The 20815-nt window shown below is 41.7% G+C and overlaps 1 protein-coding gene and 1 pseudogene across 1 annotated transcript; both read right to left on the bottom strand.

The window, feature by feature from the left end:
- Nucleotides 1-5875: 5875 nt before the first annotated feature.
- On the bottom strand, nt 5876-10124 carry LOC115132712 (sclerostin domain-containing protein 1-like). Its single transcript, XM_029665433.2, has 2 exons — nt 9763-10124; nt 5876-9163 (listed from the first exon to the last, which is right to left on the bottom strand). The coding sequence occupies exons 1-2, from the start codon at nt 9956-9958 to the stop codon at nt 8679-8681; spliced, it is 681 nt and encodes a 226-aa protein (XP_029521293.1). The 5' UTR covers nt 9959-10124; the 3' UTR covers nt 5876-8678.
- Nucleotides 10125-12840: 2716 nt separating this feature from the next.
- On the bottom strand, nt 12841-20766 carry LOC115131843 (ankyrin repeat and MYND domain-containing protein 2-like; annotated as a pseudogene).
- Nucleotides 20767-20815: the final 49 nt, after the last annotated feature.

Raw genomic sequence — 20815 nt, 5'->3', positions numbered from 1 at the left:
TGCATGTATAGTATTCTTTCTAACAATTATCTCTACATATATTTCAGGATGTTGTGTATCTCTGGAGTTAATCAGAATTAGAGGTCGACCGATTATGATTTTTCAACACCGATACCGGTAACGATTATTGGGGGACCAAAAAAAAACGATAGCGATTAATCTGCCGATTTTTACATATATATTTGTAATAATGACAATTACAACATTACTGAATGAACACTTTTATTTTAACTTAATATAATACATAAATAAAATCAATTTAGTCTCAAATAAATAATGAAACATATTCGATTTGGTTTAAATAATGCAAAAACAAAGTGTTGGAGAAGAAAGTAAAAGTGCAATATGTGCCATGTAAAAAAGCTAACGTTTAAGTTCCTTGCTCAGAACATGAGAACTTATGAAAGCTGGTGGTTCCTTTTAACATGAGTCTTCAATATTCCCAGTTAAGAAGTTTTAGGTTGTAGTTATTATAGGAATTATATGACTATTTCTCTCTATACCATTTGTATTTCATATACATTTGACTATTGGATGTTCTTATAGGCACTATAGTATTGCCAGCCTAATCTCAGGAGTTGATAGGCTTGAAGTCATAAACAGCGCAATGCTTGAAGCACAGCGAAGAGCTGCTGGCAAACGCAGGAAAGTGATGTTTGAATGAATGCTTACAAGCCTGCTGCTGCCTACCATCGCTTAGTCAGACTGCTTTATCAAATATCAAATCATAGACTTAATTATAATATAATAAACACACAGAAATACGAGCCTTTGGTCATTAATATGGTCAAATCCATAAACTATCATTTCGGAAACAAAACGTTTATTCTTTCAATGAAATACTGAACCGTTCCTTATTTTATTGAACGGGTGGCATCCATAAGTCTAAATATTCCTGTTACATTGCACAACCATCAATGTTATGTCATAATTATGTACAATTCTGGCAAATTAATTACGGTCTTTGTTAGTAAGAAATGGTCTTCACACAGTTCACAACGAGCCAGGCAGCCCAACTGCTGCATATACCCTGACTCTGCTTGCAATGAACACAAGAGAAGTGACACAATTTCCCTAGTTAAAATAAATTCATGTTAGCAGGCAATATTACCTAAATATTCAGGTTAAATAAAACATACTTGTGTATTGATTTTAAGAAAGGCATTGATGTTTATGGTTAGGTACACATTGGTGCAACGACAGTGCTTTTTTCGCGAATGCGCTTGTTAAATCATCACCCGTTTGGCGAAGTAGGCTGTGATTCGATGATAAATTAACATGCACTGCATTGATTATATGCAACGCAGGACAAGCTAGATAAACTAGTAATATCATCAATCATGTCACGTTCTGACCTTAGTTCCTTTGTTTTGTCTTTGTTTTAGTATGGTCAGGCCGTGAGTTGGGGTGGGCAGTCTATGTTCCTTTTTCTATCATTTGGGATTTCTGTGTTTGGCCTGGTCTGGTTCTCAGTCAGAGGCAGCTGTCAATCATTGTCCCTGATTGAGAACCATACTTAGGCAGCCTGGTTTCACTTTTGAGTTGTGGGTGATTATTTTCCGTGTCAGTGTTTGTTCCACACGGGACTGTTTCATTTGTTTTGTTTATTCACGTTGTTATTTTGTATTTTAGTGTTCAGGCAAATAAACAAGATGAACACTTACCACGCTGCGCATTGGTCCGACATCTCTTACTCCTCGTCAGAAGAAGAGGAGAGTCGTTACTAACCATGTGTAGTTAACTAGTGATTATGTTAAGATTGATTGTTTTTTATAAGATAAGTTTAATGCTAGCTAGCAACTTACCTTGGCTCCTTGCTGCACTCGCGTAACAAGTGGTCAGCCTGCCACGCAGTCTCCTCGTGGAGTGCAATGTAATCGGCCATAATCGGCATCTAATTAATCGGCCATTCAACACAATCACAATCGCTTTTTTGTCTTTTAATCATTTTAAGCATATGCTCTGCTTTTATGACACTGCACTCCAAAAAGTAAGTCCTGCAGGCTCTAGCTTTGACTTATCTTGATTATTGTCCAGTTGTGTGGTCGAGTGCTGCAAGGAAAGACCTAGTGACGCTGCAGCTGGACCAAAACAGAGCGGCACGTCTTGCTCTTCATTGTAATCAGACGACTGATATAAATACTATGCATGCCAGTCTCTCTTGGCTAAAAGTTGAGAAGAGACTGACTGCATCACTTCTTTTTATAAGAAACATTAATGTGTTGAAAATCCCAAATTGTTTGCATAGTCAACTTACACAACTCTGAGACACACGCTTACCCCACCAGACATGTCACCAGGATTATTTTCACAGTCCCCAAATGCAGAACAAATTCAAGAAAGCGTACAGTATTATATAGAGCTATATTGCATGGAATTATCTTCCATCTCATATTGCTCAAATAAACAGCAACCTGGTTTTAAAAAACAGATAAAGCAACACCTCATGGCACAACGCCTCTCCCCTATCTGACCTAGATAGTGTGTGTGTGTGTATGTATTGACATGTAGGCTACATGTGACATTTTTACATTCATGTAGTTCTGTCCTTGAGCTGTTCCTGTCTTTTAATGTTCTGTATTATGTCATGTTTCATGTTTTGTGTGGAGCCCAGGAAGAGTAGTTGCTGCTTTTGCAACAGGGGAGCCTAATAAAATACCAAAAATACCAAATCACAGGTTAAAACACTTTTAACATAGGCCAGGCCCTGTAGTTACCTCATATTTCAATGATAATGCCTTGCATTACAGTTGGGAAGAAAACACTTCAATTTGCTCAACTTGCATTGTCTCAACCATTGGCTCAACTAACTCCAAGGCAAACATTATGACAATATTAGCCCACACAGCTACAGGCATGTACTTTCATGCTAGGTTAAGGACCTCATATTGAAGATTATAGAGACCCCAATTGGCATATAGAACAATATTTAAAGTATCTAATTTGGTTTAAATACAAGCATCATGAAACCTGTAACACAATAAACTCATTTGACTTTGTGAAAATCTGTTTTTTAGACTTAATTTGCCACTTTTTCCATGTGGTTTCTTGCTTCACAGACTCCATGAAATTATGAAGCCTCACTAAATATTTGGTCAAATGATATATTTTGTGTATGGTTTCCTAGAAACAAAGGTGGCTCGACTCACCCCTTTTGGCTCAAGGGTAAACTTACCTCACTATCCACTTCATTCCCTGGCTGACACTAGCCTATATCAACTCTTGACGATGCTCACTGCCCATCACCTCCGACATTCGACTCCATTGCATTTTCCTCATATTTGGCATCATCCACAGTTTGCTAATGTTTAGCTATCATGCTAGCATTTTCAAGAGCGTTCCGACTGCTAGACATGTTCCACGCTTGTTATACAACATATCACAAGTGAGTAGAGATGATAACATTGACTGGTTATTATAAAGTTAGCCTACATTGTATCATCGACCTGTAGGCCTAATCACCACAGCCTATTGTCTGTGGACTGTTTGGGATGGTGCGTGCCGGTCACGTAGATATCCAGCCGATTCGCACGCTCTTTAACTCAAATGTTCTATCTGTTCATCTACGTTTTCCTATCTGTGTTGTGTATTGGCCATTGATATTTAAACTATTGAGAACTATTGACTACAGAGTGATATACTGTATGAATGTTAAAAACCTTTCCTGCAGTCAAATGACCAAATTACTCTCTAGTGGCGTCATGTGTGGAATGTTTTAAACATGTTTCATAATTTCATAATGAATCAACTTTTTTTTTAAATGTCAAAAATCCGGTGTTTCTATGTCAAACGGTTTTCTTATATTTCAGTCTTCTGTGACGTGTATAACATGTGATGGTCTGTATACAAACTCAAAATGTAATACATTTCAACTCTATATCTGACATGGTACAGATGTCTTCTTTTTAGTAAGCCCATAACCTTGTGTGTGAGGTGTAATACTTTTGTTTCCAAGTAGAAAGACTACCAAGAAACACTGTTTGACGCTGATTTAGCCCACTGCAGTAAAATGTTCATTAATAAAATACCTGTTTAGGTGCATTTTTTATTATCCCAGTGTTAGGTGTTGGGCTTCTAATAGACTCTCAAAAGGTTATATTGTAGTAGTTGTCCCAGTGAGGCAATGATGTCAGACTGAAGGGAGAAAATGTATATTTCATAATTGATATGAAACCTGAGAGACAAAGGGTGACGAGGGCATGGGATAGAGCCAGCTGTCACAGCATGGATAAACAGGTCATATAATGTAAAAAATTATTATTATAATAATAATTAAAACTGTCATTAGAACAGGGTGAAAACTAAATCCACACTGCACTTCTAAGCTCTGGCTTCAAGTCCATTTGGACACTGGATTTTCTCCTGAATTTACATATGAGGTCAACTGCCATTGCATTCCACCAATGTACTCTAAAACAGAAACAAACTGAAATTTCAGTTCTAAGATTTGATCTTTTAGAAACGGAAAACCAGGGGCCTCCACTGGGCTGTAGTCTACCAATCACAGGCTGTCTTTGTCTAGCAGGGCAGATTCTGTACGGTCTGGTTTAAGACATCCTTGTGTAACATCCTGCAGGAATTAGAATCAGGCGTGCATCCCAGAGATTAAACTCTCTCTCTCTCTCTGAGAATTAGGCAGCCATTCCCTGACACCCTGGCTATTGGTTTCAGAATCGCCCGACTCGCCGCCCATCTACAAGGCTCTGGCCAAATGTTGTGCACTAAATACTTTAAACAGGGGTGCCATTCTGGAAGTAGTCATTTTATTTTGACTAGGACCAATATGCTCTATGCTGTGCAAAAGGGATACGATGTTTGGTTACGAGGAGATGGATTGATGCAGTGTTGCTGCTTGCTGTGACTGATCATTTTTCCCATCAGTGTCAGATCAGTGTCAGATCATGGAAGCTGCTAGCCCATGTATCCTCATGTCTACTATTGGTGATAGGGAGTGGCATTGGCTCTAAATGACACTCTGGTTTGGCAGCCAGCCTGGTAATAGCAGATAATTATGTCATAATTAATTGGGCCTCATTATAATGATTCGTTTCCACATGGACACCGTTCAGTTCAGCTCCGACACCCACCTGCCCAGCACCCGGCTGGGGTGAGAAGGTCACCATCTACCCCCTGTCATCAGATCAACCACCTGGTTGAGTTCAGTTGGGCACACCATAGAAAAGGAAATAAAACATTTTTTTTATGGAAAATGAAAATGACTGTTTTTGATTGGAATAGTATGAAGTCCAAGTAGTCCCTCCCTGATTTAGTTCTTGTTTCTTCAGGCGCTAATGATCATGACCCTGGTTTCTCAGGTATAGGTTCTGGAGGTAGAAAGTAGAAAGGTGCCTCACACTTCCTGGGAAAGGATTTGATGCAGTTCTATCAGTGTGAGACATCAGACTACGACAGGATGTGGAGTTCTGTACAAGTCAAGTATTACAAGATTACAAGGCTGAGCCTCAGAAGTGCTTCCATAAGCATGTAATTATGGTTCACAGTCCTACACAGAGCCAGGGTTGAACAGCGAGAGAGAGAGAGGGAGAGAGAGAGAGAGAGGGGGGATGTGGTGGGGCCAGCAGTGTGGAGATTGAAACACTGGCAGGCTAGGATGTGATGAGAGGGTATAAGTTACAAATTGCATGCTTCAAGATTAAAGAGAGGTAGAGGGAGAGCGAGAGAAAGAGAGAGGGGGGAGAGAGCGAGAGGGAGAGAAAGAGAGGGGAGAGAGAGGGGGGGGAGCGAGAGGGAGAGAAAGAGAGGGGAGAGAGAGAGGAAAATAATGAGTAAGTAATATGATTGCAGAGTGTCGGACAATGTCTATAATTCTTTAACGGCATCCGATTGACTTTGCAAATATGAGTTTATTGTAAGAGCATTTTTCACAGCGTGTTTGTGGTAGTTACAATTCAAATTAAAGGTAGTAGTTACAAGTCCTATAGCATCACTGCTACTCAGGAGGAGAATATGTTGTCAGGGACAATTACAGAGAGGAAGTTTTACAAGCCTTGTATTATTGTGTCAATGACACAAGCTCTGCTCTGAGATTCACAGACATGATTTCCCTATGCTTCTTCCACCTTATGGTACGCACCACTCTGGTGCTGTCAGTTTTAGAACCACTCTGTCCTAATGCCAAAACTAGCTGCCATCCCCTAACTAGGAATATCAAGGGTTCCCAATGCTCTTTGAGGAAGACATAACTTCCCCGTAGTACTGCGAGTACTAAATATATAGCTTTCATGGTATTACACTGAAGGGGTATCTGACACAGTCATGTATGTTAACATGTAGCTCCTGACTGGAACATGCCCAGTAGCCTGAAGGAGAGAGGATTCCTGCACAGAGGACAGTTTCTATTACACTCAATAGAACATTACATCACTGGCTAATGCTTCTGTTGTTACTGACTTCCTGTTTGCTGTGAAGTTATAGCTCCTCCGCCTGTGGCCTCATGCTCAAGGCATTTAACTACTAATGATTAAAGCACAATTTATTGACAAGTAAATCAATTGTTATTATACAAATAATTAAAGAAAAGTCATTTTTTATATTAAATCAGTGATTTAATCATAGTAGACAATATTTATTTAATTATCCAAAGGCAAATTATTTGAGACACAACTTGTCCAGAAAGTGATTACATGGAATGTAGAAAATATATATATAAAAAAGATGAGCTTATTTCTATTAAGTTTAGCTATCTCCGTACAAAAATATATTACATTGTCATAGTAATCCGTTACATACTTTGAAAAGTAATTATAGACGTGGCTGATGTACCTAGTGTAACTTTATGAACAAATGCACAATGTTCAATCACCCTATTGCAGGCAAGGTCATTAGGATTAAAGGCATCATTACGTGTTCCACAAAAAAAAATTGATATACCTGATCAAGTGTATTTGTGGCCTATGCTGTGTAGGAAAAACTAACTCTGAAAACAAGGACATCAGAACACAGGAGTAATACCGGGATACTTGTACAGAGAAACCCTGTGGCTGCGTATTTCATGGAGGCTCGTCACGACATCAGCTCTCTGAGATACATTGGTATTGATCAGCGAAACCCTGTGGCTGTGCATTTCATGGAGCCTCTGTCACGACATCAGCTCTCTGAGATACATTGGTATTGATCAGAGAAACCCTGTGGCTGCGTATTTCATGGAGCCTCGTCACGACATCAGCTCTCTGAGATACATTGGTATTGATCAGAGAAACCCTGTGGCTGTGCATTTCATGGAGGCTCGTCACGACATCAGCTCTCTGAGATACATTGGTATTGATCAGAGAAACCCTGTGGCTGTGCATTTCATGGAGGCTCGTCACGACATCAGCTCTCTGAGATACATTGGTATTGATCAGAGAAACCCTGTGGCTGTGCATTTCATGGAGGCTCATCACGACATCAGCTCTCTGAGATACATTGGTATTGATCAGAGAAACCCTGTGGCTGTGCATTTCATGGAGGCTCGTCACAACATCAGCTCTCTGAGATACATTGGTATTGATCAGAGAAACCCTGTGGCTGTGCATTACATGGAGGCTCGTCACGACATCAGTTCTCTGAGATACATTGGTATTGATCAGAGAAACCCTGTGGCTGTGCATTACATGGAGGCTCGTCACGACATCAGTTCTCTGAGATACATTGGTATTGATCAGAGAAACCCTGTGGCTGTGCATTACATGGAGGCTCGTCACAACATCAGTTCTCTGAGATACATTGGTATTGATCAGAGAAACCCTGTGGCTGTGCATTACATGGAGGCTCGTCACGACATCAGTTCTCTGAGATACATTGGTATTGAACATGTTAAGACTCCCTGGGGGGGGTGAGATACTGAATATCTATTACCGAGAAGAGAATTGTATTGGATTCACTGTTTTTGTACCATGTCTCCTAAAGGTCTGAACCAGGAGTTTGATATCAGAACATTTCTTACATGAATTTGTCACTTTGATTTGTCTTGCCTTCCAGGTCTCTTACTTGGTCATTTTGTACCTATATATTATTTTCTGAAACTACTATATGTGCCCGTCTCATTGATATCACATTATTAGAGATGCACAAATTGTTTTTGCCCCCACCATGCATCATGTGCTTATTTGGTCATGTGAGGTGAAATGTGTATATTTTGGGAAGTGAGCACTCAGTCTGTTTGACCAGAAGAAGATCTGTTTGGGTTGGAAATGTTGTCAAGAAAGTGATGATTTGGGAGTCTTAACAGTGTGAGGGCCTTCTTGATCTTTACTAGTATACTTTGAAAAGTAACACAAAGAGTATAGAATCACTATTTATATTCATACCATGCCATTTTATGTTATTATAAACATTACTATTTGGACAACATACTCAGCGGTTGATAGGAACACTTCATCTCACGTTGTCTAATGTGGTTCTTGTACTATTTAAACTAGTCTTATTCTATCACATACAAAAACACATACATTTACAAACACATCCACAGTGGTCAATATTAGGCAAACCAGTTGCACTGTCTGAAGAATCATTGCATAGCCTTCTCCATATAGCTACTTTAAACATGGCGAACACATTGGCTCCATCTAAACAAAACTAGTGTCTGTTGGTGCTGCAGTTGTTTCTTAAATGGGGGCACAGAGAGACCTTCCATCCCCTCAGGGGTGTACAGAGCACCCCTGACCAGAAGTCTCCGTTCAGTCATTTTTAGGCTGTTCTTCAGCCCAGTCCTCCTGCCCAGAACGTCCATTCTTCCCTTCCTTTCCCTTCCTCCTCTTGGGCCCCTGGAGTGTGGAGCTCTGCCCCTGGGCCTGCCCAACCTCCACCTCTGACTTCCCATTCCCTGAGTCATTGTTCTGCCTGGAGTAGCGTTTACACTTGCAGGAAGTAACCACAGTGATCTTGTAGGTCCTGGAGCTTCCGTTCTGACACTGCAGTCTGATGCGCTGGGTCCGGGTCCGGTCGATGACGCAACGCCACTCCTGGGCCTCCCGCCGGCTCCAGAACTTTCCGGTGTAGACGGGACCGGAGCCGATCCAGTTGGGCAGTAGGTGGGAGGGGAGACACTCCCCGGCACAAACCAGCTCCTTGACCGGGTTCAGGCTGGTGCACTGGCCGTCTGAGATGTACTTGGTGGAGCGCAGCTCTCTGCAGCCCACCTGGCTCTGTGCCTGGCCCTGCTCTGTGACAGAGCGAGAGAGACTGTTATCTTCTGTCAGATACATATTGGCAAAACCTTATCTTGCTGTCAAACTTTTAGGCAGAAAATGGAGTAATCCCAAAAATTCGAACTAAAATATAAATCAAACGATGTTCAAATGCGATGCTCAAATAATTGAAAGTATTTTAGGTGTGTTTGATTTATTTTGGAGTTGCATTTGGGATTATTCCATGTAATGCTCTTATTAAAGATTGTTGAACTGTCAAAACCAATAACTGTGGCATGGTCAGGGTAATCTGATATGCAGCATGAGTTAACAACAAGTCCAACACAATTACAAATGCTTGAACTTTTAACTTTTCTCCCATTCAAACACTCAAGTCTCCCATTCAAGTCTATGATTCAACTTTAGTTTATTTAACTCCCATTTTTGTCTGTGGAAAATGTGCCTATATACAGAATTATATCAATTCCAATACTATATAATCAATACTTTAGAAATATACATATTGACCTTTTGCTAAATTACACTTCAGGATCAGTGAATACAATGAATCTGTTTGGTCCACTATGAATTGTTGAATTAATCCATTTAGAATGTGCATAAACATGCAACTCACCTTTCCTCGCATCGCTGGTCAAACGTCTTCCTCCGTTGCGTGCTTGATTCATTGATACATTACTACTCGGTGTATCCTGGACCGTACTTATCAACTGAGCGTTTAATGTTTCCGTGGCGCCGTTCTTGACAGCTTGACAGCTTCTTATCAGAAGGCAAAATAGCGCAAGCTGGTACCCACTCGTGGTAAGAAGCATCTCTGCACCTCCCCGTAGGCACTCGGCAGGCAGGTAGGTAGAGAGTGAGAGAATATATGTGCAGCGATCTAAAGGAGGAATTAGGTCGTTATGATGTTATTTTACCTATTGTTCAGTCGCTTATATACCCGCCTCTTGTTTTGCCACAACATCTTAGTGCGCATGCAGTGCGTGCTCTTTCTGAATGACCTAGGAGTTTTCACTCACAGCTACGCCCACAAAAGCAAAGGGCAGTGCGTTTTTTTTTTACAGCTTGTATACTCCTCCAAGTACTATGCGCATAGGCTGACAGTCAGTTGAGTCAACACATAGACAGACAATGAATAGATGTTTCTGTCAACACAGTTTGATGAACGTTGCTGTCCTCTATGGATAGGCCAGTGGACAGAACATGATCAAAAACTATATAAAGGCTTATAATAAACTAGCAATAATACTGGTTTGTTGACCATCAGGTAACTGTGTGTAAATAATGTATTAATTATTGAATGAATGAATGTATGCTAATCATATGTAGATAATCAAAGAGTGCCACATGCCAGAGGCATATCCTTTGATACTCTATTTCATGATGATTTGTAAGTTTATAGTTAACATTTTTTTCCATTTCTGAATGGATTTGATTTGTCTTAGCAAGGACGCTCAGCTGGAGACCCTGCAGTCAGACCAGGTGAGTACATAGCTCTGGTCCAGGGCGATAGTGTGCGTTCCTAGCGGAAAGCACCAGAGGTAGTGATTACTGTAGTTGTCATGTGTTCTCTCATCCAGTGATTTCTCCATCTCTGCAGTTCAGGTGCTTCAGGTAAACTCACCAACATGATGTATGATGCATTAAACCCAAATCAGAGAATAAGACAAACGTTTAGATCTCCTCCTTCATCCCTCCATCCACCCATTCATCCTGTCGACTCCTTGCCCCTAAGAACCAGTGTCTGTTTTCACTCCTTTCCCAGGCCTGCCCTGACAATGAATTCACCCAACGTCTTCTCAGCTATGTCCCCTCCTTTGATAAGCGTGAAAATAAATCCACTGTAAAACTGTCCAGGCTCATGCCATATTGTTAAATAAGTAGCTTTTCTTTTTCATATCTTATTTCTTCTTTCTTTTTAAAAGCCCCGCTGTCCAAACAATCTCCTATTACCTCCGAAAAGCAATGTTAGTCATACTGTCTGGAAGAAGGGGAGGGAATGGATGAGGCTGAGGGGAAACTGAGAAGAGGGAACCTGGGGGCTTAAAAGAGGACTATCAAAGTTATATGATACCATGACGCAGGCAGCATTCGCACATTTATACATCTCAAAAACCGGAAATTTGAGATCAATCCTTTTATGCTTCCGTGAGTGACATGACATATAGGTGAAGAGAGAGGGATAATAGAGGGGGAAACAGGGGGGTGGGGGGGTGTGATGGGGGGATGGGTTAACAGAGATGATGTGGAGGATGAGTTAACATAGGGGATGTGGAGGATGGGTTAACAGAGAGGATGTGGAGGATGGGTTAACAGAGAGGATGTGGAGGATGGGTTAACAGAGAGGATGTGGAGGATGGGTTAACAGAGGGGTTGTGGAGGATGGGTTAACAGAGAGGATGTGGAGGATGGGTTAACAGAGGGGATGTGGAGGATGGGTTAACAGAGAGGATGTGGAGGATGGGTTAACAGAGAGGATGTGGAGGATGGGTTAACAGAGAGGATGTGGAGGATGGGTTAACAGAGAGGATGTGGAGGATGGGTTAACAGAGAGGATGTGGAGGATGGGTTAACAGAGAGGATGTGGAGGATGGGTTAACAGAGGGGTTGTGGAGGATGGGTTAACAGAGAGGATGTGGAGGATGGGTTAACAGAGGGGATGTGGAGGATGGGTTAACAGAGAGGATGTGGAGGATGGGTTAACAGAGGGGATGTGGAGGATGAGTTAACAGAGGGGTTGTGGAGGATGGGGGACGAGTCAGTTATGGCTCAATTCACAGACAGTCAACATGACAGCACCATGCTCGTTAGTTAGCTGGCCCCTATGAGCAGCAACCACACACATACACTATGAGCAGCAGCCACACACACTATGAGCAGCAGCCACACACTATGAGCAGCAGCCACACACACAAACACTATGAGCAGCAGCCACACACACTATGAGCAGCAACCACACACACTATGAGCAGCAACCACACACATACACTATGACCAGCAGCAGCCATAAGAGGCAGGGGCCACTGTCTGTTCTCCCATGGGACCCTGGGCAGTGGAAGCTTGAGAACAATACTGACAGGAAGCGGAGACAGGGGTCTATAGAATTCAACAGCATGGCCGTAGGACTTAACTACCTGAAGTATCTGATGTTTGTGTGAGAAGATGGTCCATGAGTGCTCCTTTCCTGCCCTTGGGAAACTATAGTTATTATATAGATGGTGTTGAAGACCCACTCTGGCATAGCAACCAAGAGGAGGCCGCCAACAAAAACAGGTCAACAATGGAGTTATTGAAATATTGGGAGATGTATTTGTTTATGAAGACCTTGTGTCTTGACTGGCTGACACATGACTATAAATTAAAGGTTACTGTCTGCACTGTGAGAATTGGAATGAACTTTGTTTCATATAGAGAATGCTCACTCTCTGCAAAGAAAGTCTGACAGCATATTGTATAGAACTATAGATTCAGCCAAAACATCATGCTCCAGTACCCTTTGAACCCTGCCGACAGAGTGCAGTAGCTGAATAACCAGTCATTAGAATCATTGCAATGGATGGCAATAAAGGGGAAAGCTGCCATCTAGTGGCAAAACAAAAATATGGGAATGTCCCCATAACAACAAAATGGACAGTGAAGGACAACTATTAAGGCACTATTTATTGATGTGATTGAAAATGTAAAACTGGAAACCAAAACAAATGCCATTTGGGTGAAAAGGTTGGTCCAGCATTGAAGTCAGATGGTCATTGGGCCATCCGTGGATCATCTGTGACATGGACTGATATGGATACATCACTGGTAAGAGGATCCATGGGTCTCAAGTTATAGAAGGAAATCACAAGTTTAGAGTAACACATATTGTGTGTCTTATCCACTGCCACAACAATGACAGGTATTGTTCAGTAAGGTGGTCCTTACTTTATACATGAAAGCATTTTTCACATTACTAATGTAAGGGAAGGGAGGAAATTGTTATTGTTATTTTAAGACACAATATGCTATTGTACATCATATACACACCCTGAATACACCCTGAGTCCAGCTGAAAGGTGAATAAAGCATTCATCCTCACTCTCCCCTCTCAATCTGGATATCCTGGCCAATCAGTAATAATGCTGATTTTCATCATTCCCCTTTAAATCAGGGATTGATTCAGACCTCATACACCAAGTGAATGGAATCAATTCAGTTCAATATAACTTCATTATTAATATCACTGAACTCTGGCCAATCAGTAACATTAATCAATGAATCAATTAACTACCCAGTAGAAAAGAACACCAGCAGTCCTTCTCATTCCTGGTGGCAGGATGATGGTCCCTCTGAGGATGTGGAGGGGCAGTTTAGCTGGTCTGGCGCTGAGGGACTGGGACACCCTAACGACGCCATGCTCCTCTGCCTTAAAAACACAGCTCTGCCAGGAAGCTGGCTGTCTCCTTTTCCATGGTACTCTCCTCGTCTGGACCCAGGATAGAGAGGAGAATGGGGAAACAGTCTAAAGTTGAACTGAGAAGGCATCAGAAAGCTACAAGTATGTAACAAGCTACAGTAGTAAAGTAGGCTATTGTAGCCAGTATCCCACACTCAGAATAAGCCTATTCCTGGGCTAAAAAGCATGTCCAGTATGGAGCAACATAGCACAGTGTAGTATAACTACAGCAAATCTATTGTATGCGTTTTCATCAGATAGGAGTGCATAGTTTACCACAGTGCTCCCTCAGTCTCGGGGTATCCTTCTCCTGCAGTCCTCTACAGATCTTATGGGTGGGCCAGTGGAGTCGCTGACAAATCAGCCCACAGTAAGTCACCTGTAGTAGTAAAATAAAACATTTATTAGCATGTAAGCATGGCGTATTCATGGATGAAATCATTAAGTGTAACCAAAGTAATAGAGAGGGAAACAAATGAGAGAAACCACGTGCTTCTGTAGGTCGGAGGTGGTTTTCCTACCATGTTGCAGAGGGAACATCTCTTCTCTGCCCCTCTCTCTCCACACGTAGTGCAGAAATCAGCATCTATGAAGGTCATCTTACCCGTGAGAGCCTGGGTTAACACTGAGAACGCTGTCCGGTCGTTACCCTGGAGACGAGAAGCAGTGGAACATGGAATGATAAACATTGAAGAGTGAACATTGCCATACAGAAAGGCATTTGTAATAACGTCAATTGTCAATATAATCTAAATGAATTGAGAATGAAGATGGACTCCTTAATATGCAAATTACACATTTAAAATGTTTTGCATAATCCAATCAATCTTCAATTGATTAATTTCCGCAGGGACAAATTACATGAGTCCATAGGAGGAGCCTTACACCAAATCAAATCAAGTGTTGTTTGTCACATGCACCGAATACAACAGGTGTAGAACTTAGTGAAATGCTTACTTACAAGCCCTTAACCAACAATGCAGTTTAAAACAATTTTGGGGGATGAGACCTAAATCAAAGGAAGGTTTGAATGGATGAATGAGTGGAAGTTCACTCACGATCTCCACTGGTGCGATGCTCATGACCTGCTGCTGTAGCAGTGCAGCTTCACAGTAGGGAAACTTCTCCTGGTACTGAGGAAAACCATCTCCATCCCTCCCCTTCAGCAGGCTGAGAGAAGAGATTTACTATTTTTTTTATTTTAAAGACAATGAAACATGGAAATTGTCTAGGGAACTGTCGATACAGTTGACATAAAGTATGCATGCAATATAAAGCACTATAAAACACAACAATTAGTACCCAATGGTTAGTCTGGAAATGTTAAAAGAAATAATTAAATTGGATGGGTACAGGTTAGAATGCTAGCAATGCAATCAATCACATCAACTACTATCAAGAGAAACAAGATGATGCATGGAGTGTGACAACACACCTCTTGATAAGCACATCTAGCTTGTCATCACTACTTCTCTGATAGAGTTCAGTGTGTCAAATCGGAGGGCCTGTTGTCCGGACCTCTGACAGTCTCTATGGGTGTGCCACAGGGTTAAATTCTCGGGCCGACTCTCTTTTCTGTATACATCAATGATGTTGCTCTTGATGCTGGTGATTCTCTGATCCACCTATACGCAGACGACACCATTCTGTATACTTCTGGCCCCTCCTTGGACACTGTGTTAACTAACCTCTAGACGTGCTTCAATGCCATACAACTCTCCTTCCGTGGCCTCCAACTGCTCTTAAACGCAAGTAAAACTAAATGCATGCTTTTCAATCGATCACTGCCCGCACCTGCTCGCTCGTCCAGCATCACTACTCTGGACGGCGCTGACTTAGAATACGTGGACAACTACAAATACCTGGGTGTCTGGTTAGACTAAACTCTCCTTCCAGACTCACATTAAGCATCTCCAATCCAAAATTACATCTAGAATCGGCTTCCTATATCGCCACAAAGCATCCTTCACTCATGTTGCCAAACATACCCTCGTAAAACGGACCATCCTACCGATCCTCGACTTCGGTGATGTCATCTATAAAATAGCCTCCAACACTCCACTCAACAAACTGGATGCAGTCTATCACAGTGCCATCTGTTTTGTCACCAAAGCCCATACACTACCCACCATTGCGACCTGTACTCTCTCGTTGGTTGGCCCATACCCGTTACGAAACCCACTGGCTACAGGTTATCTACAAGTCTCTGCTAGGTAAAGCCCCGCCTTATCTCAGCTCACTGGTCACCATAGCAGCACAAGCTCCAGCAGGTATATCTCACTGGTCACCCCCAAAGCCAATTCCTCCTTTGGTCGTCTTTCCTTCCAGTTCTCTGCTGCCCATGACTGGAACGAATTGCAAAAATTTCTGAAGCTGGAAACTCACATCTCCCTCACTAGCTTTAAGCACCAGCTGTCAGAGCAGCTTACAGATCACTGCATCTGTACATAGCCCATCTGTAAACAGCCCATCTATCTACCTACCTCATCCCCATACTGGTATTTATTTTGCTCCTTTGCACCCCAGTATCTCTACCTGCACATTCATCTTCTGCCGATCTACCATTCCAGTGTTTAATTGCTATATTGTAATTACTTCGCCACCATGGCCTATTTATTTCCTTAACTTACCTCATTTGCACTCACTGTATTTTTCTTTTGTTCTACTGTATTATTGACTGTATGTTTTGTTTATTCCATGTGTAACTCTGTGTTGATGTATGTGTCGAATTGCTACGCTTTATCTTGGCCAGGTCGCAGTTGGAAATGAGAACTTGTTCTCAACTAGCCTACCTGGTTAAATAAAGGTGAAATAAATAAAAAATTTAAATCACAGTCCAGAAGAAAGGCCATGCATTTCTGCAGCACATAGCTAATGTAGTGCATCTTCATGGCCAGCACCTCGTTCATATCCTGCTACTTCACACACTGCTCACATAGCCGGTCCATGACATGGTAACACTTCTCTAATGCTCCCACGTCCACCAGCAGAGGGCATTCCCTGATCAAAAGCACCAGCTGGGGGAGGGGGGTAAAAAGTGTTAGAGAATGTTAGAAAAAGAGACGGAGCGAGGGAGAGAGAGAGAACTATAAAGAGCGAGGGACAGAGAGTGAGAGAGAACTATAAAGAGCGATAGAGTGAGAGAGAATTATAAAGAGAGAGAGAGAGCGAGAGAGAATTATAAAGAGAGAGAGAGAGAGAGAATTATAAAGAGAGAGAGAGCGAGAGAGAATTATAAAGAGAGAGAGAGAGAGAATTATAAAGAGAGAGAGAGCGAGAGAGAATTATAAAGAGAGAGAGAGCGAGAGAGAATTATAAAGAGAGAGAGAGCGAGAGAGAATTATAAAGAGAGAGAGAGAGAGAATTATAAAGAGAGAGAGAGAGCGAGAGAGAATTATAAAGAGAGAGAGAGCGAGAGAGAATTATAAAGAGAGAGAGAGAGAGAATTATAAAGAGAGAGAGAACGAGAGAGAATTATAAAGAGAGAGAGAACGAGAGAGAATTATAAAGAGAGAGAACGAGAGAATTATAAAGAGAGAGAGAACGAGAGAGAATTATAAAGAGAGAGAGAACGAGAGAGAATTATAAAGAGAGAGAACGAGAGAGAATTATAAAGAGAGAGAGAGAATTATAAAGAGAGAGCGAGAGAGAATTATAAAGAGAGAGAGAGAGCGAGAGAGAATTATAAAGAGAGAGAGAGAGCGAGAGAGAATTATAAAGAGAGAGCGAGAGAGAATTATAAAGAGAGAGCGAGAGAGAATTATAAAGAGAGAGAGAACGAGAGAGAATTATAAAAAGAGAGAGAACGAGAGAGAATTATAAAGAGAGAGAGAACGAGAGAGAATTATAAAGAGAGAGAGAACGAGAGAGAATTATAAAGAGAGAGAGAACGAGAGAGAACTATAAAGAGCGAGAGAGCATTATAATAAAGAGAGAGAGCGAGAGAATTATAAAGAGAGAGAGAGCGAGAGAGCAAGAGAGAATTATAAAGAGAGAGAGAGAGAGAGCGAGAGAGCAAGAGAGAATTATAAAGAGAGAGAGAGAGAGAGCGAGAGAGCAAGAGAGAATTATAAAGAGAGAGGGAGAGCGAGAGAGAATTTTAAAGAGAGAGAGCGAGAGAGAATTATAAAGAGAGAGAGAGAGCGAGAGAGAATTATAAAGAGAGAGAGCGAGAGAGCAAGAGAGAATTATAAAGAGAGAGGGAGAGAGCAAGAGAGAATTATAAAGAGAGAGAGAGAGCGAGAGAGAATTATAAAGAGAGAGAGCGAGAGAGCAAGAGAGAATTATAAAGAGAGAGAGAGAGCGAGAGAGAATTTTAAAGAGAGAGAGAGAGAGAGAATTTTAAAGAGAGAGAGAGAGAGAGAGAGCGAACGAGGGAGAGCACGAACGAGGGAGAGAAAGAGAACTATAAAGAGCGAGGGAGAGAGAGAACTATAAAGAGCGAGAGAGAATTATAAAGAGAGAGAGAGAGCGAGAGAGAATTATAAAGAGAGAGAGCGAGAGAGCAAGAGAGAATTATAAAGAGAGAGGGAGAGCGAGAGAGAATTTTAAAGAGAGAGAGAGAGAGAGAGAGAGAGAGAATTTTAAAGAGAGAGAGAGAGAGAGAGCGAACGAGGGAGAGCACGAACGAGGGGGAGAAAGAGAACTATAAAGAGCGAGGGAGAGAGAGAACTATAAAGAGCGAGAGAGAACTATAAAGAGAGAGAGAGAGCGAGAGAGAATTATAAAGAGAGAGAGAGCGAGAGAGAATTATAAAGAGAGAGAGAGAGCGAGAGAGAATTATAAAGAGAGAGAGAGAGCGAGAGAGAATTTTGAAGAGAGAGGGAGCGAGAGAGAATTATAAAGAGAGAGAGAGCGAACGAGGGAGAGAGCGAACGAGGGAGAGAAAGAGTTATAAAGAGCGAGGGAGAAAGAGAGGAAGAAGAGTACAAAACGAATACCTAATGATCCCACAATCTGAAAAGGAGGGAGAAAAACATGGACAGAGACAGCGAGAATAAGGCCTGGTTGCTCCTTACCACACGCACCATTCCATTTAGCGTGTAACAATCCATGGTATTCGTAGTATTCTGTAACCTGCTGTATATCCTGCTGAGCTCCAATAGTGGAAGCTACTCTGCACTCTTAGAAAGAGGATTCCAAAGGGCTTATTCAGCTGTCCCCATAGGAGAGCCCTTTGAAGAACCCTTTCCACTGGGGGTTCTACATGGAACCCAAAAGGGTTCTTCAAAGGGCTCTCCTATGGGGACAGCCGAAGAACAGTTCAGGTTCTAGAGAGCACCTTTTTTTCCTAAGAGTGTGTGAGAGCGAAGCCGTCACAGCTCATGTTCTAGAGAAGATGTCAAACAAAGCTGTTCAAGAGAAACAAATGAACACTTTCCAATGTTTCAACAAACTGAAATCCTATTACGTAAAGAAGCACTAACCTTCACAGAAACACTGTGGCAGAAACCTCAAGCTGAGTACTGACTGGTCACTTGGTATGCTACTGAATAAACACTCTCCTATGACTTCATAACTGACTCAGAAAAACACTTGTAAATAACTAGGTTCTCTCATCTAACTGACGAATGACAGCCACCAGGTGTATGCAGTTGGTTAGACAGTCAAAACAGATCAGACTATTCTTGTACATTGGTGCACTGCCCTGAGCGTAACATGACTTTAAGTAAACATTTCATTGGACGATGTATACCATGTGTACCCTGTACATACAACTAATAAAACTTCAAACATGACTGTAGCCAGCAGGCTTATATAGCAGAGGTCTGAGAGTGTTACCTCTCTCTGTGTCCTGCGTTCACGTCCAGACAGATAGATCTCTTCAGACAGATCTAAAGCGGGCAGCGACACCAAAGTATATACTGTCATCTCTGCTGCCCCATCTGATTCTGACAGACTGGACACAACACAACACACAAAGACGTGGTCTGAAGTAGTCCGTGGGTTACATCTAGTGGCAGCGTGATGCTATTGTGGAACGTCCTGGAGTACTGCATCCTGCCCTCAAGAGTCTTCGCCATAGGTCTACATAACAATGGAAAACACATGCTGCGGGCCTACACCCCCCCAAACGTTATACATGCCTCTATGGCTACATCATCCCAATTACATCACTCTGTTTGTGGCACTAACCATTAGCATGTATGTGTAGACGATTTTAGTGAAATTCACTTTTAAATGACAGTTCTAGTTTATAATATTCTATACATCTCAGGGGTATTTATGGCTAGTATATGGATCTGGGACAAGGATATCTTGTGGAAATGAATGACAAATCTTATTTTAACATTGACAAATGACACAAACGCCACAGGTAACCTTGTCAGTTTTCCACAAGACTCCCTAGCCCCGTCCATACCTCATCAGACAGTTGACTCTGACGTCATTGGAGCCCAGCAGCTCTACAACATCTTGCACATCACCTGAGAGAGATTTTAGATATAGATTGAAACATGCAATACCTCGATCTCATACATTCTCTTATAAATGATCTGTGCAATCTCATTCTCACCCCATAGGTATACAATTTGGCAAGAAACTGCGATTGTGAAAACAGCTGCACTCCAGCAGTTTGGTATAAAAATATATTTAATTTGTCATAATGTTATTGCGACTACTTTGGGTAGTAATCTAGGCTAATGAAATTATTACTATAAAATTATTACAGCTGTAACGAGTGTGCTGAGAGTCGGGAAGCATGTACAGGGAGTGTTTTAATTAACAACCCAATCAACACGACCCACAAACATCTCACCGACATGTAAACAGAGTCCTTAACACCTTTAGGAAAGAACCAAGGGGAGTGACAGATGTAGGGAAGATAATCAAGGAGGTGATGGAGTCCAGGTGAGTGTCATGAGGTGCTGGTGCGCTTGACGATGGTGACAGGTGTGCGGGGTAATCAGCAGCCTAATGACCTAGAGGGCCGGATGGGGGAGTATACATGACAGCAAAAATGTAGCCTACTGAAAATGAAAGAAGCAAAATAATGGATAATTGCTTTAATCATATTGGTGTCACAACGCAAGACAATATTGCGACAAAATGCACTGAAAAAATAAAAATAACAGAAAAGCGTGTTCACAAAGTCAGGCAAAAAAAATCTACAAGCAATTTACCTGCAGCAATAACCTTAAATATTTCCCGCTCGTGTGCTGAAAGATCACCTTTCTTGGGAGCAGCCATTCTCTTTGTTGTTAACATGTAATTAATATTCTCTGAGTTCACAAGTGTT

Source organism: Oncorhynchus nerka, linkage group LG7 (assembly GCF_034236695.1).
Source record: "Oncorhynchus nerka isolate Pitt River linkage group LG7, Oner_Uvic_2.0, whole genome shotgun sequence".
Taxonomy (NCBI): Eukaryota; Metazoa; Chordata; class Actinopteri; order Salmoniformes; family Salmonidae; genus Oncorhynchus; species Oncorhynchus nerka.
Note: the sequence above shows the minus strand (reverse complement) of the source record. Positions and strands in the feature narration are given on the sequence as shown.

What these genes read in the sequence shown, in the direction of transcription:
- LOC115132712 (XM_029665433.2), bottom strand. Translation starts at nt 9,958, where the DNA reads ATGCTTCTTACCACGAGTGGGTACCAGCTTGCGCTATTTTGCCTTCTG. An exon ending in GACCAGCGATGCGAGGAAAG is followed by an intron (nt 9,164 to 9,762) that starts GTGAGTTGCATG and finishes GCTCTGTCACAG; the next exon opens with AGCAGGGCCAGGCACAGAGC.